This window comes from Mus caroli, unplaced genomic scaffold (genome assembly GCF_978045245.1).
Source record: "Mus caroli unplaced genomic scaffold, Mus_caroli_1 scaffold_1, whole genome shotgun sequence".
In the NCBI taxonomy this organism is placed as follows: Eukaryota; Metazoa; Chordata; class Mammalia; order Rodentia; family Muridae; genus Mus; species Mus caroli.
Genome location: NW_028227256.1, coordinates 137,725,934 through 137,752,390, shown reverse-complemented (window position 1 = coordinate 137,752,390; position 26,457 = coordinate 137,725,934). Strand labels below are relative to the sequence as shown.

Genomic DNA, 26,457 nt, shown 5'->3' with positions numbered 1-26,457 from the left:
TGTACTGACCCATGCTGGCAATGATGCTGTGGACAGGCAATCTGGAAGGTCCATGATAAAATGACCTTGACACATTATTTTTTCTTTGTTGGTCTTGATTCTTAAATGCTGAATTTTCTTCTTTGGTAATATTAATATAAAAACATATGTCTGAAGCATTCATAATGTATCGAGGACCTGGATTCAGCAAAATGTTTTTATTATCCTCCCTCCTAACACCAACCAAGCAGACACCAAACCTTAATTTAAAAGAAGAATATAAGAGTTTAAGAATTACAACTTGGAAAAGTCCTTAGCTTTTTGTTCTTTTAAAAGCTAATATTTGTAAGAAAATTAGCCAACTCTAATCAAACAGAACAAAATAAGAACATCAAAAAATAGAACTAGGGAGCCCAAGAGGGTACTAACATTTAATAATCTCACTTTGAAAGGAAAAAAGTATAAATTCAATTGGTCTTAAGCATTATGATATATATATATATATATATATATATATATATATATAATAAAACAATATAGGTTCTATAAAGGCTTGATAGATGTCCCAGTGTAAGGAAATCAAGGGCGGGGAATGGAAAATGGGCAGGTGGGTGGAAGAACACCCTCATAGAAACGGGGGAAGGAGGAATAGGATAGGAGGTTTACCGGAGGGGGGAAACCATGGAAGGGGATAACACTTGAAATGTAAATAAATGTAAAATTAAATAATTAAATAAAAACCATATACAATATTAGCTTGTCATAAGTAGATGTAACATTGCTTTATAATTCTTAAGATAACTAATGATATCAAAGCTATGAACAATATGTCTTACCTTGCTTAAAATATTTACAAGTGATTGGCGAAAGGGAGACTCATATGAAATGTCATGTGAAAAGACAGTGATGTCTCTGAATTGCCTTGCTTACCACTTCTACCGCCTTTCACATATTCAAGAAAGAAACATTTCAAATGTTCCTCAATGATTATACATGTTCAATAGGAGAACTTTAAAACTTTGAGTGTAATAGTGTACCTAAATATTTATTACAGATCTTTGGTAATGTTCTAACTTTCAAAATTCATCTTAACACAAACCAGAGTGAGTAAGTCAAGTTTCAAAATATATGTAGTAGTAAAATATGTATAAATTTTATTATCATAGAGTGTTAAATTTGAGTACATTATGTATTAGTTAAATAGAATATATTAACATAAAGCATCCATATTGGTTTCATTAATATACTTTAGTATAGTTGAATTTTGATATATTTTTAATTCCTTAAGTTATCAGTTTAGTACAAAAGGGAAAGTAAAGTGTCTAATGTCCATTTCTCTATTTTTTGGAGAGTTATGTGTTGTTTTAGAAATGAAGTGGAAAGTCTGCAAGATTAGCCTTGTCCACATAGTGAGTTTGAGGAAACCTGAGTTACATGAGATTATGATTCAAAAGACCAAACAGGGAAAATGTTTTGTGTTTTTTTTTCTCTTTCCTCTTTTGTTGAACTATTTTCAAGTATTTGTTATTTTAAATATAAATAAAACTAAATATCACTTTAAATTTAATTTATGAAACAAGCACATTATTGAATGGCTATAAATTCTTAGTGGGATAGGATGATGTGAGTATCTAAGATATGGTAGAGTAGATTTCCTAACGTATTTTCCTCCTGGTTTAAATAACTTACAGAAATGACAAAGACTATAGTTAAAAATAGGACAAAAATATGCTTAAAAAGTCTAAACATATGAGCACTAATTTGGAAAGCAGTTTAACTGTTTTGATTGGTTGGTTGATGAGTGAATTCTTCACTGGAAACAGAAACATACTTTTTGTGGGCATGAAAAGAAGCATAGGTAAAACTCTTCCCTTCATATTCAGCAAAAAATGTACTTTCTTCCAAAACGATGTGATAGACTTCGTTTCCTGAGCACCTCCCGTAAGTCTTCTGCCACTGTTCAGGTGACTGCTGCCCTTCTCTGCAATACAAGCACACACACATACAGGCAAAGGAAAACACAATGAATGGGGGCTAATGATAGTAGTGACCAGCCAGCCAATCCACAAGGCAAAAAAGCAGTAAACACAATTCAAGGAGGTAGCCTTATGGGGCTTTGAGCTCAGAAGGATGGTATTACATAGAAGTCCCAACACTAAATTAAATTCAGCATCACATAAAATATGGAGCCTTGATGAATAGTGGGTTGCAAGAAAATGGGAGTTTTACAAGGCCCAATGTTAGAAGTATTTACTCTGACCATGGCTTTACAAGCTCACATTTGATGTCCTCTCTGTGGAAATGCCATAGTCATGACGAGTTAGACAAACTTTATGTTAACTTTTGTCCATTTTATAACCAATGCTCCCCTCAAGCTGTGTATTCTTTAAAAATTATTCACTTTGATAAGGGGACAAGGAATAGATTTGATATTTATACCATTTCACAATGCATGTGATGATTTTATTCATATGGTAGCATTTTATGCAAGGCCTTTGGGGATAATTAAGCCTTAAGAGTAAACTATAGAATATATTAGAGTGACATCATCAGTTCTGAAGAACTAGCCAGATTTTTCTACTAATAATATAGCCCAGAGTCAGAAATCAACAACTCAGACATTTCTCTCCAGCACCTGACATACCACAACCTGGATTGTAGATTCAAATCTACTGAAATGTGAAACTAAAGTTTTCTTGTGTATGAACTACTCATTCTTCCATGTGAAAACAACTGAAAGTTCTTTAAGCTGGTATACAAAGGAGATGCTAAAGGTTCTTATACAAAGAAGGCATGTACATTAAGAAAACATGTGGTTTCCTTAGCTTTATAATGTTCTTCTTAACCTTGTGGCTTTAGAAATTTAATTCACATGAAAATCATAATATAATGTCTATATCTCATTTCTCCATTTACTTCAGTACATCTGTTTACAATTTCAGATTAAATATTATGGATTCTAGCAGCAAAATCATCACAAATTGAATGGAATGTGTGTGTGTATATATATATAAATGTTATCTCATTGTAATCTCTATAAGGTAACTTCTTAAAGTAAGAAACTAAATTATGAACTTATTATATAGGGTTTTCAAAATCCATTTTAAAGTCAGACTATGCCCTAAAGAATTTCTAAAGAGATTAATTCAGCAATATTTTCAAAGTGTCAATTAGCCAAAACCACATACATGTCCCCAAAGTAGAGGTTCCCTCCTTCTTTAATCCATCATGAGTTTCTTAAAGAATCAGAATCAGATTCTAGAATCTACTACCAGATTTGAATTTCTATTCTGCAAATTTCAGTGAGTGATTTGACTTCCTATTTATTTGAGTTTATCCCTTTGGTGACAAACAGCACTAATGCTATTGTATTAGCTAAAATGATGTAAACTAAATAAATCACCAGGATGTTTAAAAAAACCCAGAAAATGTTTGCTGCTTTTTTGTTGTTGTTCTAACAACTTTGTTTCTTCCATTTTTTATAGTTATTCTCAATATATCTGCAACATATTCTCAACATATCTATACACCAGTAATAGTCCTTTAAAAATCTGTACTCTTTAATGTTAGTGTATTTCTTTACAAATATTATAAAAAGGGGAGTATTTGACTATTGGTGAATGTATTACTTCTAACTATTACTTTCTAAACATTATGGTCTGAATCTCAACTGTTTTCCAACATATTTCCAGTCATATTTGGAACATATCTCTGACTTATGGGACTATTTTAAAGCCTGTGGAAACTTGAGGCTGTAAAGCCTGGCAGGCAAACATGGGTGGTCAAGTATGGGCCTTTGAAGGTCAAATGTAGCCTTCCCAGCTTACTGATCCACCAATGTGTTAAAAAGCCTCTGTGTCATGCTACCGTTGCACAGATGAACTGCTCTGTGGAAGGTCTGAAATCTCTCTGAAACCCTGTATCAAAATAAGTTTTCTTGCCCTGTAAGTTGTTTCTCTCAGATTCTGGGTCACTGAGGATAATGAAAGTAAGTATATTAAGACTGAAGACTCTTTGTGGAGAGTAGTCCCCTTTGGTCAACACAAATAAAATCATCCCGCATACCAAAGAACAGTGGGGTAAAATGGTATTTGGCAAAGATAAAAGTCTATGATGAAGATCCAGCAATGGTTGAGAGCATGGTGGCAACAGATCAAGACTCCTTTGAGACACAGATTGATCATAGGGTCAGAGAGTTGTTATGCAATTTTACTTAAACTCCTTGAAGAAAATCCTTAATCTGATTTAGAAGCCAAAATGGGAACACAGTGCAGTGCTGAGAAGGAGGGGAAAAGTGATGGGCAGAGTGCAGACCAGCTCCAAAATCTTTCCACGGTTATGTGCCTCTCCCCTTGCTACATACAGTCTTACTTCACCTCTCTGGAATCATCATCTCATTGGAAACCCCTCTCTTCATGACTTTCTTAAAAGCTTCTAAGAAGTAATCAAGAACATTAACTTTTTACTAATTATAAAGATGTAAAAAAAAATCTCAATGAAACTCAGGTCATTTGTGTGAAAGCAGATGTGGCTCCTTTCACAACTATGTTTATGGCAGCTTTATTCATTACAGCCAGAAAATGGAATCAACCTAGATGTCCCTCAATGCCATGCTCTCTGGTCGAGTCAGCTTGACAGGCTGAGGCTTGGAAGCTACTCATGAGGCAAAAGAGTTTCAAGGAAGCTCTCCTCCTGGAGTCTGGCGTTCTCTCTAACCCATACATTAATTTTCCATTCCTGTGTTAGTCTAGTGTATGGATCCTCATGCTCTCTTTTAGTATTATCCTATTATAAGTGCCTTTTAAGATTGAATTCTGACATAGCTAAACCCAGTGTTCCAAGATTTCAGAAGCCACCGAGTTTAGAATCCTGTGAGAAAGCAGAAAGGAAGTTTAACCTATTCAATAACTAATTAAGCATTACAATAGACTGAGCCAGTGGCTCAACTGGTCTGCAGAAAGAGCCTGGGAGTCTCACTGAGATAGAAATCTTTAGTACAGGCTACATTCCATACCAAAAGCAAGTTGGTATACTCTCCTGACAAATGGAGATTCTCCAGATAAGATAAGAATTAGCAAGGCCTAGGAATTTAGGGGTCTGTGACATTGCATTATTGCTGAGGCCTGCCAAGAGCAGAACCCCCTGGTGCTATTAACACTAAAGTGTGAAATTCTTGCTTGTCACTAGGCTGATCCTAGGCAGGACTGCTTATCTCTATTGTAAACATTTACTTGGTTCCTGCAATTCTTTTCGAAGTCATTCCTTTGTATCTGGTAAACTTCAATGTACCTTGCCTGATGTGACTTGCAACCCCTTGTATTCTCTGTACTATAAAAAAATCTGATGCTCGACCTGACATTACATTCAGATTCAACACAACCTCTCCTGTGTGCATCTGTCTGTCAATTCATCTGACGCTTTGCCCACCTGCCCGAGAGACCTGTTCCACGCAGACACAGGGACCCAGAGGGTCTGTGGCACCTCAACAGAAGAATGGATAAAGAAAATATGGTACATTTACAGCATGGAGTATTACTCAGCTATTACAAACAATGGCATCATAAAATTTGCAGAGACATCAGAAGAGCACAGGCACAGAATCAACTGACCAGGCCTCATGAGGCTTGCAGAGACCAGGGAGCCTATAGGAGTCTGACCAATGTCCTCGGCATATACATTATACATGAATCACTTGGTCTTCTTGTGGGAATCTTAACAGGAATAACAGAAGAAGTGGGTGTAGGAGTATCCCTGACTCTTTTCCCTACTTTTGGGAACTTTTTCATCCCACTGGGTTGCCTTGTCCAGCCTTGATGTGATGGCATGTGCCTGTTCTTACTGTAACTTGTTACGCTGTGTTTGGTGGATGTTCCCGGGAGGCCTGGTATTTTCTGTGTAGAGGTATAGGATTTGGTGGAGAAGAGAGGTGAGACAGTTAGTAGGAGTAGAGGAGGGAGTGGAAACTGTGGTCCAGATGGAATACATGAGAAATAAATAAATAAGTGAGATGTGAAAATTTCATCAAATAATGATAGCAACATATAGTCTCACAAAAGAATGATTTTGTGCAGAGAAAACAGTTTTTAGATTCAAAATTATGGTAATTAACAAAATGATGAGTGTAGTCAGATACTACTAAGTATAAACATGAATGTTTAATATTTGAGAAGAAACATAAAGAGAAAAGATATATCAGTTTATGAAGGATAATTTCAATATAAATAGGATTGCCAGGAATGCCATATGGAGAGGCCAGAGGCTGAAGCAAATCTGAGCAAGAGATTAGCTGCTGCTGACTAAAAGAAAGTCATAAAAGATAGCAACAACAGCAGCAGCAGCAGGCATTTTCCCAAAACACGGGACTGCTTAGTATGTCTAAACAAGAGCAAAGAAGCCAATTTGTCTGAACTGAGGGAGAAAGAGAAGAAATCGGAGACGGTTGACCAAGGAACATGCTCTTATAGGAACATACCCATCAACAGTTGTGACATTTACTTGGAATAACTTAGCAGCCACTGAGATTTTAAATATGTGCAAAAGTATGCACTTACATTTTATAAAAATTCCTTTTGTCATTGTGTTAAGAATAGCTTGAAGAAAAGCAAGGATAAAGGAGGTTATTTTCTGGGGCCAACTCGTAATGATGACTACCACCAGAGAGTCTCTTGAGCTCATCAACTTGTTTACACTTTTCTCCATGAATGGTGAAAGTTTTAAACTAGTCCTAACCTTGTCTCAACTGCTGGCCTGGAAATATTTACTATGTTGTAATAAAGATGAAGAAGCATGTGAAGTTTTTCAGTGCATAAGAATGATAATGGAAAATATGGAAATTGGGGATTGCCATGATATGGTCATTATACATAGTGTACATAATTAAGTTGTAATAGTATTACAATCTAATTGCATTAAATGGGTACAACCATTCTGTCAGTGTTTAAAGATTTAAAAGTTAAATTCCAAAGCTTTAAATTTTATAAAAATTCTATGGGGTTGAAATTTGTGATCACTATTACCTTTAAGGTTTCAGAGGTTCATGTTTTCTTCTCTCTACTGTGGCAGACTAGTCTTTAATTTTGTCTGATCAATATCCTGTGCATTACACGTAAGAATTCATAATGATACTCCATTTTCCTCCTAAGGATCCTCCTTATTGAGCTTCAGCTCATTATTAGTTATTTATATTTGTAGTAGTAAATTTACTTTTGGTTTCACAGAACTAAAATGGAAATTATATTATTGTGTTACTAAATAACAAAGGCCCAAGAAGAAAGGGACAATAATATATCAATTTACTACTACTATGATTTCAAGATGTGACACCCATTTATAACTCAGAGTAAACTCTTCTTTTAAATTTTTTTTCTGAACGGTGATAAATATGAGTTATTATCATTTTTCTACATTTGTTGAAGATACTATCTTTGCTATATGTTTTTGAACATCGTGTTTATATTAAGATATTGATTTTTTTTTCTACTGGCCTATATGTTTTGTCTTTCTTTCTCTCTCTCTCTCTCTCTCTCTCACTCACTCTCTCTCTCTCTCTCTCTCTCTTTCTCTCCCTCCCTCCCTCCCTCCCTCCCTCCCTCCCTCCCTCCCTTCCTCCTTTCCTTCTTTCCTTTCTTTCTATTTTTAATTCTTTTTTTGCCAGTTCCATGTGGTTTTTATTACTGGCTCTGTAATGTTCTTGAGGTCTTGAATGGCATTTCCTCCTACATTATAACTTCCTATTTCAGTGAAAACGTGTCTAATTGCATTGATCTATAAATGTATTTGGGGAGAACAGTCATTTTCATAACATCAGTTCTAGCAATTCATGTGCATAGTATGTCTCTCCATTTTCTAATGTATCCCTTCTTATCACAGATGCTTCAAGTTTTCATTGTAGAAAGCTTTCATCTTTTTGGTTAGATTTATTCCTAAATATTTTATTTCCCTTTGGAACATTAAATGAGACTATGTACAATATATATTTCTCAATACATTTTCCCAGTTTTCAGTAAGATGTTTACTTACAATATTAACCAGCATAAAACAATTTCTAAGTTAAGAGTCTGGGCTATAGAGGTGGTAACTGATTTATCCACATAGGGATTAAAAGTTGATGGAGTGCATACCATGCATGTCTTCTTGTGTCTGAGTTTCCTCATTCAAGATAATATTTTTTAATTACACTATTTGACTGCAAATTTCATGATGTCCTTGTTTTTTAATAGCTGAGTAGTATTTCATTGTGTAGATGAATCAAATTTTCTTTATTCATTCTTTTCCAGAGAGATATCTAGATTGTTTCCAGTTTCTGTCTACTACAAATAGAGCTGCTATGTACAAGTGGAGTAAGTGTCCTTGTGGTGTTCTGGAGCATCTTTTGGGTATATGCCTAGGAGTGGTATAGTTGGGTCTTTGGGTAGAACTATTCCAAGTTTTATGAGAAACCACAAAATTGATTTCCAGAGTGGCTGTACAGACTTACACTCCCATCCAGCAATGAAGAAGTGCTTCTCATGCTCCACACCCTCATTAGTGTGTGCTTTTGCTTGAAGTTTGATCTCAGCCATTTTGAGAGAGGTAAGGTAGAATCTCAGAATCATTTCAATTTGCAGTTTTCTGATGACTAAGGACATTGAACGTTTCTTTAAGTCTCTTCCTCAGCCATTAGATACTCCTCTGTTGAGAATTCTCTGTTTAGCTCTATACCCCATTTTTAATTGGGTTATTGGGTTTGTTCGTGACTAATTTCTTGAGTTAGCTTTGGTATATTTTTTCTTTATATCTTTTGAATATTAGTCCTCTCTCAGATACGGGGTTGGTGAAGATCTTCTCTCATTCTATAGGCTGCCATTTTTTCCTATTGATGGTATCCTTTTCCTTACTGAAGCTTTACAGTTTCATGAGTTTCTATTTATTAATTGTTTGCCTTAGTAGCTGAGCTATTGCTGTTCAGTTCAGGAAGCAGACTCTTGTACCAATGTGGTCAAGGCTATTCGCCAATTTTTTCTCTATTAAATTTAATGTATCTGGTTTTATGTTGAACTTAAGTTCACTTGGACTTAAGTTTTGTGCAGAGTCATAATATAGGTCTATTTGCATTCTTCTCCATGCAGACATCCAGCATCTGCTCATTTTTAAGGGAATATTAGCCACAAAATATAGAATATCAACACGGTAAATCCACAGAGCCAAAAGAAGACATGGAACCTGAAGTGGTTACCTCCTGAAACCAGGCATGACTCCAGTAGAGGGATAAGGATAACAACCTATCCATAAAACCTTCAACCCCAAATTTGTCCTGCCTACAAAAAGTGTAGGGACAAAATGGAGAAGAGACTCAAGGAATGGTCAACAAAGGACTAGCCCAATTTGAGACCCATTCAATGGGCACAAATCGATTCCTAACTCTATTAATGATATTCTGTTATGCTTGCAGACAGGAGCCTACCATAACTTTCCTCTGAGAGGCTCCACCAAACAGCTGACCAAAACAGATGCAGAGACACACAGCCAAATATTAGTGCAGCTCTGGAGTCTTGTATAAGAGTTGGGGGAAGGATTGAAGGACCTAGAGAGGATAGGACCTCCATAATAAGAACAACAATGTCAACTAACTTGGATTGCTCCTGGAGACTGAACCACTAACCAAAGAGTGAGCATGGATTGGACCTACACCCCTGCACATTTGTAATAGATTTGAAACTTCGTCTTCGTGTAGGGTTCCCAACAACAGGATCAAGGGATTACTATGCTGCTTGCCTGTGGATCCTGATCCCATAATTGGCCTGCCTTGTGTGGCCTTAGTGGGGGAGAATGTGCCTAGTCCTGCAGTGACTGGATGTGCCAGGGTAGGTTAGGACCCAGGAGGGTCCTTCCACTTCTCAGAGAAGAAGGGAACAGGGCAGAAAGAGAGAGAGAGAGAGAGAGAGAGAGAGAGAGAGAGAGAGAGAGAGAGAGAGAGAGAGAGAGAGATTGTGTATCAGGGGCCTTGGAGGAGGGGTGAGGCTATTTGGATGTTAAGTGAATAAATAAATTAAGTAAAAGAAGAAAGAAAATAGGTGTACAAGTCACTAACAACAAACATCTTCATCTTCTGCATTTTGTTAGTGGATAGAAAAGTCAGAGAAGCTAATCTCATGTGATCTGGTCAGTGTGGCTGCCTAAAGCCTAAACAAGAGTAATATCAATGGAGTGCTTAACATGGAAGTGTCAAAACTTACAGGACCTCAGTCCTAGACAAAGAACAGAAGGCAAGTAGAGAGTGATGAGAGCAGGAAATAGTCTCTGTTAAGACAAAAAGCAAAAAACAAAACAAAACAAAAAAACACTACTATTCACCAATACTATGTTGGCCACTCTGAAAGAATAGATACTATAAAGGTTCCGTATGGACTGAGCATATTTTGTTTATAACATATACATGTGCACACACACTTAAAAAAACATACATTATATACATAGTGTGAATAAAGTTGATTAAGAACTAGTTCAATAGAATTTCCTATTCCAAATACAACATCTTGAAGCCTTACTACACAGCACCTCTATCTCTGTGTCAAAATTGCACCAAGTTATTCAATATGTTCATATTTTTAAAACCTCATTCATCTGACAATTTCATATTGCTGAGTCCATATTAAAAAGCTGTGTTGTGGTGGCACACACCTTTAATCTCAGCATTTGGGGAGGCAGAGTCAGGCAGATGTCTGAATTTGAGGCCAGCCTGGTCTACATAGTGAGTTCCAGGACATCCAGGGCTATACAGAGAAACCCTGTGTCTAAAAAAAAAAAAAAAAAAAAAAAAAGTGGTAGAATTTGATTTGTAACCCATGTGTGTGTGTGTGTGTGTGTGTGTGTGTGTGTGTGTGTGTGTGTGTGTGTGTCATGTTGTGCCACTGAGCAAAAATAAGGGTGTCCTTTTTGCCTGGGGCACTGCCTTTAAAATTAGGAAGTGTAGTCATTAATGCGCATCTTCCTCTTTTACAATTCTACATTCTCTGTTTTAAATAAATAAGATAGTAATATCTATATTTTTTCTAGCAATTTTTGTTCACTTTGTCATTAAATTAGTCATTTAAACCCAAGACACACTTTAATAGGTTCCCCAAGCTTCACACACTATCACCTGATTTGTGGATATACAATTATTGGCATTATTCAGCCAACTTATCTTCACAACAATAAAAAATAAACTTTTAAAAGACATCCTTGACAGAGTATTCTAGTTTATTAACTAATATAAACGTTATATATAACTGAAAATTTGTCTTAGGAAAGGAGGTCATATAAGTTCATATTTAAATAAATGAAATAAATATTTGTTTATTTGTGCATGATTAAAAATGAAATGAATATACTTATTAACAGTATAATGATTAGAGGCTATTTTCAAAAGTTTTATATGAGTAACCAAATGTTTAAATGTAGTTCAAATCTATTAATTTTAGTTAACTCTGAACTCTACAGATTGAATATCATCTTAGTTCTATATATTTATTTGAAGAATTTACAGAATAATCTTTTTCTAACAGACATGAAATATTTGATTTACAGTCTCTGAAACTTTTAATATAATAAAAATTAAAATATGTAAGTATTACAATCTTGGCTTTACTTCTACCATTCAAAAGGTATCTACAGATTAATCACTGTTGGCTCAAAATATAATTATGTCTAATAGTAGCCTATGACATTTTATTCATACTGATAAATTGTGTGCTGAATGGGGCACATTAGATCCCTAAACAATTATGATTACAACACAAGTAGACTGTAAATCTTTAGATACGGATTCATTCTCTTTTTTTTTTTTTAATTTTTACAACCTTACTGGATTTATTTTTTTTCATATAAAACTATTTTTTTAATTACATCTTTTCCTCAATTACATTTCCAATGCTATCCCAAAAGTCCCCCATACCCTCCCCCCTACTTCCCTACCCACCCTTTCCCATTTTTTTGGCCCTGGCGTTCCCCTGTACTGTGGCATATAAAGTTTGCATGTCCAATGGGCCTCTCTTTCCATTCTTGATAGTTGGTTTCCAGAAAGTTCCTCAGTGATAAACCTTCATCTTAGAGGTAATCTTAATAAAGACACAGCATATTCTAGGAGGGGACAAAACATTTCATCTTGGAGAAGTCTCACTGATATCAGGAAATAAACAACCCAAAGGTTTCCAGAAGTCCCTGAAACTGACAAAGATCACTAATGCCTTCTGCCTGAAGGAAAAAAAAAAAAAAAAGAAGAAGAAGCATCCTGATCCTGGAAGTAGCTCAGGCCAAATATGGCACCAAGAAATGACACACAAAGCTTGTTGAGATTTTTGCAGTCTGTGCTGTGCATTCTGTTTTGCCATGTTTTGTGAGCTGTCAATCCTGCTTCAGGGCTTTCAGTGATGCATCTGTCTTTGAGTCATTTTTGCTTGTATAAGTATCCCCTCAAACATACTCCTATAACTCTAACAAAAGTTTTTTTTGTTTTTTGTTTTTAAGCAAATTTTAATTTGGTGGCATTCTTACTTTGTTTCAGTTTTCTATCTGAGGTGAGTGGAGAATAGAAGAGTTACATAACACTAGTTCTCAGGCAGACTTGATTACATGTATAGTGTTCTATCTTGAAAGAGGTGAGACTTCTACAGGAACAAACAGGATCATACAGCTCATTATAGGAGGATATTTTTATGCACTTCTGCTTGAAAGCAGGATTTCAGCTATTTACATTATCACACACCAAGACAGAAATCTGCATTCTAAGATCAAAAATGTAGCAAAGACTATATAAAAAATGATAATTGATTCTCTATCCACTAGATGGAACTGAAAAGATGTTTGGTATTTACTGCATATGTGATTCAATTGCCTAAATTGGAGTGAATTGAGAAAGGCTATGCAATGTGATTTTCCCACACACTAGCAGAAAACATAATTAAAGGGATCAAGCTCAATAAGAAGTTAAAGTGATCAAAAGTTGAATGTTCACAATTGATAGGTTGGCTAAAATTCACCAACCTTAAAGTTGACTTGTCCCATGGTATCTTAAATGTGGTGTTTGGAGACACTCACTTAATTCCCGTCAATTATTGAGAAAATAAAATAAATAAATCCTGATCATTTGGATAGAAGATTTTTATAGTTTTAGAACTGTCATGTGAAGGAAAGAAATTATTTTGTCCTAGTAAAACTGCACATCACAGCTCACAAACATCCTTTTCTCATGTCTCATTTGTTAAATCTATACTTCAGAATCAATATACATTTAAAGTCACCATGAACTTTGTACTGTCTCAGAGTATAGCTGTGCTCTTACAATATACCTACCATTCAGGTTCTGTTTGAGCACTTCAGAGACTGTAATACGGATGTCCTGCTGTTGTGTCTGTACCTTCAAATTAGCACACTATAATGAATTCTACAGCAAAATTATATCCAACAACCATTAACATGATATTTAGGAATAAAGGAATCTTGGGAATTTCCTATTCTGGCTATTTAAGATTAATAATGTTTGCCCTTTTAAAAAATATTTGTAGCTTGGAAGACTTTTTGCTGCCTCTTTCTGTTGTCACTGAATTTGTTCTTTATTTTGAAAAAAAAATCATCTTACCATAAATTTATTGACAAAAGTAAGTCCATTTACCGAAATTTATAGCATGTTCTAAGCCCACATAAAGGGTTGGTGCAGTGGTAGAGTGCTTGCCAAGAATGTGTGAGGTCCTGGATTTAATTCCCAGCACCCTCAAAAGTTTAAAAATGCTGAGAGTCTGTGCTGTATCATGATGTCCACAAATCAGAGCACTGCCTTTGTGAGATAGGAAATAAAAAAAAGTTATTTCAGAACTCAATACTCTAGAAAAAATTTATAGGTTTCTGCATCTCTTTCATTCACAAAGCATGGTTAGTGAATTAAAAGGAAACTGAAGGCTGTTGTTTAAACTATCATGCCTTGAATATAGAGTTAAAGGACAAACTTTAAAAATTTAAAATAAAGGAAAAAAAACTGTAGCCACCAAAGAATTAACAGATTAACAGACCTGTGCCCTTGGTAATGGGATTGTGTCAATGACTACTAATTTAGTTACTTTTTAACTTCCTTCCTTCCCCAGTATCCTGTTTTCACATAATCCCAGCTAGCTCTCCACTGTTTACATCCCAAGTTGTTTTTAAGGCTAGATTCTTATAGGTGTGTGGCCTTGTTGGAGTAGGTGTGTCACTGTGAGTGTGGGCTTAATACTCTCACCCTAGTTGCCTGGAAGTCAGTCTTCCACTATTAGCCTTTGGATGAAGACATAGAACTCTCAGCTCTGTCTGTGCCATGCCTGCCTGGATGCTGCCATGCTCCCACCTTGATGATTATGGACTGAACCGCTGAACCTGTAAACCAGCCTCATTAAATGTTGTTTTTTGTAAGACTTGCCTTGGTCATGGTGTCTGTTCACAGCAGTAAACCCTAAGACACCATGTCAATTTAAAAATCTTTATTTTTTTTTCTTTTTGTCTCAAAATTTCTTATATTCAAATGTTTAATCTTCTTTGCAGTTAGGTCCTCATGTATTATGTCTCTGAACTTGTATTTAAAATCCTAACCTAAAACATAAGCTTTTATAATATTAAATACTTCAGAAAAGTTTAGCAATAACATCTTTAATTTCAACAAATCTTCAGACATTCTCTTTCACAACTTTTAGTTTTCAATCATCCTGATAGAAGGAATTATATTCATTTTGAGCTCTTTTAATTTCAGGATTTATTTGTTATGATATTTTTCTCTCTAAGAGAAATATATAAAAATTCATTTTCATACATCTTATCAAGAAGAATTTTTGTTACATATTCTAAAAATTAAAACCAATTGTGTCAAAAATATCCACAGCATTTTATATATTTAAACAACCATTCACATGGCTATATAAATCTTTAATATCTTTCTATATTACTTGAATTTCTAAATTTTTGAAGCAACATTAAATATCTTAATGTACTTTTACATGTAATTTTGTTTTCATTTACTATAATATTCTTTATTTTTAATATATAAATCTATACATATGTATGATTTTCATTTTAATTTTAATAATAATTTTGAACTAGTTTTTAAATTTTAACTGTGACTATGAAAAACACCAAGTCTATCCTATTTTCATACATAATCTTCATTCAAGTAGAGGTCACTGTCCTAAACCAGTACACCAGTAGAACTATATCCAATACGATGTTATTCAGCAAATAAAAAAAAATGCATTTTAGAATTTGGAGAATTGGATATTTATATAATAAAGGATCCATTTTTCTTTGAAGAGCATCTTTAAAATGGCTGGTTTCAGTTCACACTGAAACAGAAGGGAACATGTATTCTCACTATTGAGGGTCAAGACCCAATGCAACATTGCTTTGCAGAAAATATACGCCAGACATTTAAAATAAATAAGTAAAATAAGATACTTATTTTAGAGGTTAGAAGGTCGCAGTGGGTAAAGTGGTCGCTGCGTGAGCATGAGGACATCATGGAGATGCTCAGCTGATAACTTAGGCTGTAGAAAACACTGGGTTTAGTATTAACAAATACGTTATTAATGTTCAGATCACATGAATATAAATCTATGAAAAATTGGAAGAGTCAAGAATCATTGTCCACTCCCTTGCATGGGATCCTGACTGGTTACCATCAATATTTACCCTATAGTAGGAAATATAGAGAATAATTTGGAAAATATTTTCTGAATTCTGTTCATAACTCACTATTTGCTAAACTTATTTAAGTAAATTATAATGCTTTTCCCTTAGTCTCTTTTCATGGTTCAGATAGAGAATCTCTTTTTATGGCACAAAACTGATACAAATTCAGAGTGGTCTGATACATATTAACTATTGGAATGATTAATGAATCCTTGTAGAAATCAATGAATATAAAAATATTTATATTATCAGTTAGATTTGTTATTGTTTTAATTTTTGGACTTTCAGGTAAAAACATTTATAACTATTTAACAGATGAGTAGTTTTAATTTGACCATGACAATAAATTATTTTTTGTCATGTAAAACATTTCAAAATTGGATGTAAAGACATAAAGTAAAAATTTAAAAAGAGGTAGAGGACTAGAGAAAGACACCTGCCATTGATCTGTGCCCTCTCCATGCACAGAGGAAGAGCAATAGATGATGATGGTGATGATGATGAACAAAATAATGAGGAAGATGGATAGACAGGCTACCCATATTACATACACACAAACTCAAACACACACACCCACACACAAATAAACACATACTCATACACACACATCTGCACACCAAAAATCAAAGCTATACTAAGAAAAATCTTATCATCTTATTTCTACCAATACACTTCTAATTAAAAATAATTTTAAAGTTATGGGTGTGCAGTAAACTGATGAAGAAGAGGAATGACTCTTTCTTTGGTCTTTCTACAGAATGCGGTTACTATTTTCCTTTTCTAGGAATCTACAATACCAGAGCCTCCTGGGCCTTGGCTCCTCCTATTTTGGCCTCATCTGAAATACCATGGCAGTTGCTTTCCTTGACATTGCTTACTTTCACCTCTCAGAAACCCAAGGAAAGCTCTCATCTCTTATCATTTTGATCATGAAACGTGTTTAATTATTTCTTGGTCATTTTCAACAAAGTCTGGGGAAGGAGTAAATTAAATGTGTAAGGTTCACAAAATGCCAGGATTCAGAAGATGAATTAAGCATATTCTTTATGGCACTCATTCAATTAATGCCTTATGCTATAAAAAAGAACTCTCCAAAGATATAAAATGTCTAAGTAAAAACCTCTACTTGAATTATTTTATAATCAAGGAGGCAGGGACATAAAGACCTGTGCACAAAGGGCATAATACATATATATTGGTCAAACATAACAAAATTCATTGCAAGTTTAAAGAGAACAAATCACATCAAATTAGAAAGTTTAGAAATATCCATAAGGAGAAAGAACCTTTGATATAACAAAATCTTCCAGGAAGGGAGAAAGTGAATTTAAGGCATAGGGAACCACATTTAAAAAAGATACAGAAGGCGGAAACTACAAAGTATATTTAGTATATGTTATTTGGAGAAAGTGCTATACACAAGAGAGCCATGGGAGATAAGGAGGTTAAAAATAAACCAGGACTCATGAGCAGAATGCCATAAAGACATAAAATGGAAATGTTTCAATCTCATTCAACGATGAATGCTAAGCTATTAGAGGCTCCCCAAGCAGAGGACTGCAAGGCCACTACTCTACACAGATTTCTCAAAATGTGTTCCACAGGAGGCCTCCAGTTAATTCTTTATTAGTGTACTTAAGAAAACCTCAAGTAAACACGTGGACTGATAGAGACCTAAAATAAAATGCCATTCTGTGCAAACTCTCATTATACATTAGCCCATATAAAAGAAAATTTCAGCATGTTTAAAGAACACATCACTTCCCCTTTCTTCATTTAGAGTTCCACTCTTGAAGCTCCTATTACAGTTGTTTTTATTTGTTGGTTTTGAGACAGAGCCTTTTGTAGCCCAGGATATATTTAGCATTTCCAATAATATGGATTGTTGCTCCCTGTTCCAGATCACCCTGCCTATGCCTGCAAGCATCAGGATTGCAGGTATGTACCACCACAACTGAATACTTCTTTATGTTATGAAAGAAATGGATTAAAAAAAACAAAAAAACAAAAAACAAAAAACACCAGGCACAAACAGAAACTATTCTGTTTCTTAACTTTTGTGATCAAAGGATCACATTTCTGTGGGAGTGTTTGGAACTGGATACACCCCAGAAAACAAGAACAGTTTGTGGATGGAATCCCAAAGAACCCACCACACTCACACCCCCTGACCATGTTAGGAGACAAACAGTACACTCTTCAATCCACATGTCCAGGCTTGATTCCTAGTAGCTTGGGACATGGCTGCATTTGGCAATCAAGCCTTTGAGGAGGTGTTTTCATTAAACTGGGACTGTTGCAAGGAGTCCTAATCCAAGTTGACATGTGTTCTTAGAAGAAGGTGAAATGTGGGCACACAAAAAACAGCAGAGGTGTGGGCTCATTGAGGAGACACCATCTGAGGAGCTAGCAAAAGGCAATCAAGGAGACGGAGCACTGAATAGGCCTTCTGGCTTAAAGAACTTTGAGAAAATGAATTTCCTCTATTTACAGTCTCCAGCTGGTTGTATTACTTGAATAACATGTTTTGTTATTATTTTTAGTGGCCAGTGATGGTCACAACATACATACATACATACATACATACATACATACATACATACATACACACACACACACACACAGAGAGAGAGAGAGAGAGAGAGAGAGAGAGAGAGAGAGAGAGAGAGAGAGAAAGAGACTGAACACACAAGAAGAGGAATGAAAGAGAGAGACAAGACAGAGAGACAGAAAGTTTGATACCAAAATTACCTATAAATTCTCCTGAACCTGTAAATGAGTATATGTTTATGGCCTAAATGTCACCCAACAGAACAGGCTGTCAAAGTTGAATAAGCAGGTGGAGCCCATTTAGGTCATTAACAAGTTTTGTGGGGTTCTAAGTATAAAACTGGGTCCTAAGAGTAAGTGTTAGCCACTGAACTCCTGTTGATTCCTGGAAAACTACACTCTATCTGAGTTGGACAGGGGGTCAAAATGAAGCAGTGGATAATTAATCATAAGGCATAGTCATTGAAAAGGGATATTTCTTCACCTTGTTGCAGCTGAAGTTCAGCATGCTGGAAGTGACGTGAAGCAAAGTCATAGGAAGAAAGATACATGATGGAACCCTCAGAAAATCACATCAGAATGTATGGGTGGGATTAGAGAATCAGATCATTTTTAAAGTTATTATCACATCATTATTTTGAAAAAAAAAAAAAGACCTAATGTTGCCAAGGCTAGTTTCAAACTTATTATGTAGTCACAGATGGCCTTAAACAATTGATCTTCCTACATCTACCATACAAATACTGGGATTATAGATGTGCACCAATAAAAGCCCTGTTCATTTGAAATGTGAAGTGCAGTAGATAGAGCCCAGTTGTCCATGCATGCTAAGCAGTCACTCTTGCAGCTTAGGCACATAACTAGCAAATAAAGTTCAACTTGTATATGCTGATTTAGATTAGCTAACATATTCAAAACTCAAGTTATGTGTGTGTGTGTGTGTGTGTGTGTGTGTGTGTGTGTGTGTGAGAGAGAGAGAGAGAGAGAGAGAGAGAGAGAGAGAGAGAATGAGACTTTAAAGTTAAGTCACAGTACCCCTTGCAGTCACTGACATACTATTCTAAACAGTGAACTAGATTTTCCAGATTTCGAAATGTAGTCTTCTGTCACAGTTTTGAGTGTGAACCTTCCTATGGAGCTAAAGATAGTCCCTGTGAGCATTATCTCCCACCCTTTTCTTCCTTTCCTTTCTGGCAGCCAGGATGGTAATTATAATCCCTATTACTTTTGAGAAACTTTCTCTTCCACCCACATGGCAGCTGATTCCCTGGGCTCTCTGCAACAAGCTCAGGGAAAGATAAAGCTGCTCACTCATCTTCTACATTTCTCATTTCCCTCTTTCTTTTCTTCACTCCCTGGTGGGTTTCCTTGGGCCTTTTCCTGTAGCCAAAACACTGGATTTTCCTTTTTTTTCTCATGGGTGTTTGAACATAGTGAATGTGTGGGTGCTTGGATAATATGCCCAGGGATTGGCTTATGGCTAATTTCTCATTTGAGGTCATTAACCTACTTCCTAAGTAGAGAAAAGTGGCAGGCTCTGCCCCATGTAGCACAAAGTCTCCAAGCACTAGGGCATAGCAAGCATCTTTGCCACCATTTGCCTTAGTGTATATTTTCTACAAATGAATGCTTTCTTAAAGATTTTTCTGAGTGAACTCTCCCTGACCACACAGATTGTAAACCTTTAAAACCCTTCCAAATTAACCTGCACCAAGTGATGAAATATAACCACTCTTTCTTTTTTCTACTACTGTGACATTTTTAAAATCTATAAACATGGAATTCTGCTCATGCTTTCTATGTATATTTTTTCTGTTTATTCATAATAGGAAAATGCTTGCGGAAAAATTAAAGAAACTAAAATGGGTCCTTCATGCATTCTGTGAAGGTCTGTGATATATTTTAGGTATTTTCCTTGAGGGTATTTCTAGCATTTCCTAGCTTAGGGTATGTTTGTCAGGGTTTTCTTGTAAAGGTACAAGTTTTAAATTGTAGCTAATAAGTATCTGGGAAATGTATGTCAAGAATACAGTTGTTCTGTTTCTCTAGTTTTTACCCACTCTCATTAGCACTGATTGGCAGAAGAGCAATATTTATATATTTTCTTATTGTAGTTTCATGCCTTCTAGATTTAGTATTGGAGATTTTTAGAAAGAGAGTTTTACTTTTTCAGAGACTTGAAGTTATTGTCATTCAGATCTTTCACTTGTTTGGTTAGAGTCACACCAAGATATTCTATATTGATTGTGACTATTTTAAAGGGTGTCATCCCCAATGGAGGAGCTAGAGAAAGGACGGAAGGAGCTGAAGGGGCTCGCAGCCCCATAGGAGGAACAACAGTATGAACCAACCAGTATTCCAGAGCTCCCAGTGACTAAACCACCAAGTAGAATATACATGCAGGGACTCAGGGCTTCAGCTACATATTTAGCAGAGAATGACTTTGATGGACATCAATGGGAGGAGAGGCCCTTGGTCCTGAGAAGGCTTGATGCCAAATCGGAGAAGAATGCCAGGACAGGGAAGCAGGAGTGGATTGGTTGGTGAGCGGTGGGAGGGAGGATGGAATAGGAAGTTTTTGGATGGGAGACCAGGAAAGGACATAACATTTGAAATGTAAATAAAGAAAATATCTAATAAAAAAGAAGAAGAAGTTTTAAGTTTCCTTTATCTATTAAGTTTTTTATATGTTTCCATGTGGATTCCTGTTATTTATTTTATTTCACAGGTTAAAATAATTTTGTTGCTTAATTTTTAGCACCATCGGGGAAGCTATTCATTTGGACCTTGTGCCATTTTCTTGGTATTTACACAACACAAGTCCTTGTTTTCTGCCATCAGAGTTACTAGGCTTTTGTTCTATTTTTCCTACAACACTCCTTAATTAAAATATCTCCATATTAAGCATAAACTGCAGGATACCCATGATACACTCAGCAGATCCAAAGCAGCTAAACAAGAAGGAAGGGCCAAGCAAGGATGCTTGGATCTCACTTAGAAGGGGATACAATAATCATGGAAGGGAGGGTGGTGGATGTGGGGGGGATGGGAAAGGGAATGAGGAGGTGTTCAGTGTCAGCTGTGGGGAGAGATAGAAGAGATAACCAGAGAACCAAGAGAATGAACACAAATATGAAGCTGGTGGGGGTTTGGGTGGTGTGGGACATTTCTAGGATGTGCCATAAAACTGGGATGGAAAGACTCATAGAAATGGGGATATGGAACCTGAAGAGGCTACCTCCTGTATCCAGGCAGGATCTTCAGTGGAGGGATAAGGACACCAACTCACCGACAAAATTTTTGAGTCCAAATTCTATCCTGTCTACAAGAAATGCAGAGACAAAGATGGAGCAAACACTGAGGGAATGGCCAGCCAATAACCAGCTAAACTTGAGACCTATCCCATGAACTAGCACCAATCGCTGGCACTATTAATGATACTCTCTTATTCATGCAGATAGGAGTCTAGTATAACTGTCCTCCAAGAGGCTCTTCCCAGCAATTGACTGAAACAGAAGCTGAGACTTACAGCCAAACATTGGATGGACCTTGATGACTCTTATGGAATGGAAGAGGTACAGAAAGAAGGCTCCAAAGCAGATAACAACTCCACAGGAAGACCACCAGAATAAATTAATCTGGACCCTTGGGAGCTCTCACTGACTGAGCCACCAACCATAGCGCATATACCGGATGAAACAAGGCCCCCAGCAATTGGAGCACGTGCTAGTCTGGCCTCAGTGGGAGAAGATGAGCCTAACTTTGCAGAGACTTCAAACTCCATGGTTGAGTGATACCTATAGGCAGTGCCCCACCTTCTCACAGGAGTAGGGGAGAAGAGCAGGGGGAGGGTCTATGTGAGGGGGAATCAGGAGGAGGGCAGTGATCAAGATGCAAAATGAATAAATAACTTAAAAAAAAGCCCCAATATCCATTCCCTTTGTATCAGAACAATACTGAAGAAGAAGGCTAAAATCGTTCCTAGCAGGATGTCATTTGTTTCTGGGTTCTCTTGAAACACTGTGAAAATTCCATATTATATATTCTAACATACATATATATCTCTATCTATCTATCTATCTATCTATCTATCTATCTATCTATCTATCTATCTATCTATCTATCGATCTATCTATCTATCTTCATAAAAATCATTTGATTATACTCATATGAAGTGTCACATATTAGAAGATTATGAGAAGAAAGACATAAATATATAAAATACAACAGAATATTTTGATAGGACAAAATAAGATAATGTTAGTAGACAATTCAAATAGGGCAGATAACTTGGATGACATCATTATACCAATACCCTTATTTCAGAAGTACACTACAGCTACAAAAAGTGTGACTTACAGCACTGCGAATAGTATGTGGAACTGCTTATGCTAAATTTGAAGCTTTTCTTTTTTGGGGCAATCCTAAATTACATCAAGTAAAAAGACAAGAAAAGAGGTTAAAAACAAACTTTTAACATAGTATTTTTCATTCTTCCAGGATTATAGATATCTTTCCTCCAGATTTTTAAATGTGTCCCTTTGGTAACTATGTATTTATTTTAATAAGTGCATAATCATTAACAAACTAAGATTTAGTGTTCTTATATCAGTGCTTCCATTTGTTTTAAACACATAAAGTAATAATATTCAGGGAAGTATCAGCTACAGCGGACAGAAAGATGCTTTAGTGGGTGTAGGCAATTGTTTCTAAGCCTGACAACCCACAGTACAATATGATACAATACAACCTACATCATACTGACAAATTTAATTAATGTAGTAAGTGTTTCTAAGCAAAATTTTAAGATGTTTTCCATATTCTATTTATCTTGAATATTTCTCTCTTATAGTAATGTGTCCATTAGGCATAAATTCTTTCCTCAAGGACATATGCAGTTATATTTTCATTACACACCAAAAGAATACTATATTATGCTGTATATAATTATCCATGAGTAAATGCAATCCAAATATGCAATGAGGCATCTTCACACCCAAATATGATAGTTGGAAGCAAAAGGGAAGATTAAGTACTGATGAAACTGTGATCAAATTGGAACCCTGATACAGAGCTAGGAAAACTCAAAATATAATAATTTATTTATAAATATTTTAACAGCATCCAACAAATTATTTACATAGTGAGTGGCCATATGATCTAGTAATTCTACTCTTAGATTTAACAAACTCCAAATTAATAAAGGCATAATATAGAGACAACACCAGAGTCTTTCATTGTATTAGGAACAACCTGTATGCTGATCCTAGGTTAAACAGAAAAATGAAAGACGGACACTTCTGTGCTGGCATCATCTTAAATATAAGAATACCATTCATTGTGTGTCATAGTATAGTTAGACTTTGAAAATGTCACTCAAAAATTGTCTAACCTGGTCCAGCAACACATGGCACATGGCAAACCAAAATCTAGCACTGGCAAACCAGAAGAAACAGAACTAAGTTAGATGGCTGGTCAGGGCTGAAAGGGTGCAGGGAATTGTTAATAATTCTGTGTAGTTTGCTACAACTAAAGAAATGCTGATTACAGACAATATGACTGTATCAAAATGTTAAACTTTAAACATTACTAGGTTCAAAAGATTTTCCTATACTTTAATTGGATCAAACTAGAATACAACTTGAAAACAATTCCACTCTCTCCCTCCTTCCACTGCAGAGATTAAACACACAGAACTGTGCAGAATGGAAATATTTCTATTAAGAATTTGTGAAAATTGCCCCTGAGGGAATCTTTATCATCTAAGCAGAACCACAATGCAATTAGAGAAAAGATAGTGAAGTCTGCTTTAAAATACCATTGGGCATTTACTATTTTTATATTAGTGACTCCTATCTACCATAAAGTCTAGGGAAAAAAGATTACTCATTCTAAATCGATTTGCTTTTTTTTTGAATATTTTATTTATTTACATTTCAAATGCTATCCTCTTTGCCAGTTTCCCCTCCACAAACCCCCTATCCTGCCCCCCTCCTCCTGCTTCTATGAGAGTGCTATCGCTTCTACTTCCTGGCCCTGGTGTTCCCCTACACTGGGCATCAAGCCTTCACAAGACCAAGGGCTAATCCTCCCATTAATGGTGTGAAAGATTTTTATTAAATGTTTTCTTTATTTACATTTCAAATGCTATCCCGAAAGTTTCCTATACCCCTCGCCCTGCTCCCCTACCCACCCAATTCCTACTTCTTGGCCTTGGCGTTCCCCTGTACTGGGGCATATAAAGTTTGCAAGACCAAGGGGCCTCTAGTAGTTCATTTAAATAACAACCATTTAACTTACGAAAAAAAAAAAAGATGAACAAATGAACACCTTGACTAAAAGCACACAGTAAAAGTTAACTAAATAATCAATATTTTGCCTGCAATGCCAAGTAATATGAAGCAAGATACATCACAATACAACATTTGTTTTCTAAAATTAAAGCAGTATGTTCACTCCCCAAATTTTCTTACTTCATGCAAATCAAAACAAATTTTGTATATATTAAATGATAAAATATGCAAAAGAATATCACATTTTCTAATGATATTGCCGTCTCTCATATACCGCAAAATGCACATAATAGGGTTTACTTCATTACATATAAATATTAACCACTAGAAAAACACAACCTTCAGGTCAATAGCATACATAAAGCTTTCGTATAAATTTTATTTAAGATCTTACTACTGATAGAATTCCTATGGTAAAGTTTTAATTACTATAAAAGTATTAATCATGGAAATGATGTTGAAAATTAGAATGTAGATCATAATTATTATATCCAAGATTAATGAATTATAAGAATAACAACCAAGAGCAAAACTATTTAGGTCTTGGGCCTCTTAAGAAGTCCATATCTTTCTAATGTTCATGAAGTAAACAAAAACAAATGTAGGCACATATCTAGTTGTATATCTTTGCTTACTACAGCTCTAAATCACAAAACTACCAGTTATCTTAAGAAAAAAAATATACTTACTGCCCTCTAGAGGTATGAACCAGTAGTGTAATGAGTGTAGATGTTGCTGGGCATATACAGTTTAAAGCTAACATGGCGTACTTAAACTCTTCTTCACAAACAACATGATCTGTTTGAAATAAAATAGGTAAATTAGAATAATTTACCTTTTGAGGGTAATATGTTTAAATATGAAAATTAAAACAATGAATGAAACTGCAGAAGGCTCAGTAAAAACATACTTATTTTAGGGTCGTTTTTAAAAGTTCCCTGCTATCCCCAAAAATAAATTTGGTAAGACAAAGTGCCGGAGAGTGAGTACATAAATGGGCTGGGGGTCATGAAGTTTAAATTCTAATTCTTTTTTTTTAACACAACTCTGGTAAAAGGCTAAAACTGTCCATGCAAGTAGAGCAGCGACTGCTTTAAGATACATTCCAGAAAATGTTTCAGATGAGTTGTAAAGTCCCTAGTAGATGCTAACATTGAGTACTACAAATACAATAGTACTGATTAAAAAAAAAGGCATAACCTCATAGCATTACTCTTCAAAGGTTTTATAATATGCGGTAGGCTATCTGATTAACAGAAGTAACATGTTTTATACTATCATAACCATAGTAACAGTCTTAAAAATTAGTATTAAAATGAATTAAAATAAAAAGTACACTGCCAGTAAACTAAGGTTCCTAAACTCAAAAGTGGATAGGGTCCGTCTAGGAACCATAACTAAAACACAGTGACATAAAAGAAAGAGTATGAAAAAGGATGGCAGAAGAAAGGTGCCAGCCACATCTGCAGGGGAGAAAGGTGCTTAGCACAAGTATATTGTTTCCATATGGGAGTGATGCCTAATATGATGGTTATATCATTTTGTATGTGGATTATATGTTTAGGAAGGAAAATAAACTATTGTTAATCTAAAGGCAACAACCCCATACCCAGAGTTCAACATTGGTATTAGACATTGAGAGATCAGTACACATCTACTAAATATATACATCTTTACACAGGAATTAGTGAAGTTAGCTAAAGGAAGGAAAGGAGTCTTAAAGTTGTTAGTGAGATTGAAAACCTTAAAAGATAAACACTATGAAATACAGGCAGAGTACAATGATTGACTTCAGAAAAGATAGAGCAATTTTTCTGCTATGAATGTTAGTAGGGTGTCTTTCTGTCATTGTGGTTGTTTAAATGAAGGAAGTGATCATTTTCTTAATTTTGTGTAAAACTGACTTTATTTCTCTTTGTTAGATTTGATGTGAGAAATGTTATACTGGTTACAACTCATGATTTAATCT

General features: G+C 35.4%; 1 protein-coding gene across 6 annotated transcripts in view; it reads right to left on the bottom strand.

Annotated features, from left to right (window-relative positions):
* The window catches only part of Kcnt2 (potassium sodium-activated channel subfamily T member 2), a 381,807-nt gene that overhangs the window by 111,332 nt on the left and 244,018 nt on the right, over positions 1–26,457 (bottom strand). For 5 of the 6 annotated variants that reach the window (XM_029477031.2, XM_029477035.2, XM_085841698.1 and 2 more), the window contains 3 exons: positions 25,178–25,286; positions 1,811–1,960; positions 10–239 (listed from right to left, as the gene is read on the bottom strand). In XM_029477031.2, the coding sequence (XP_029332891.1) occupies positions 10–239; positions 1,811–1,960; positions 25,178–25,286 (489 nt within the window). The remainder of the gene's footprint in view (positions 1–9; positions 240–1,810; positions 1,961–25,177; positions 25,287–26,457) is intronic. The other variant, XM_029477039.2, reaches the window with a different exon arrangement.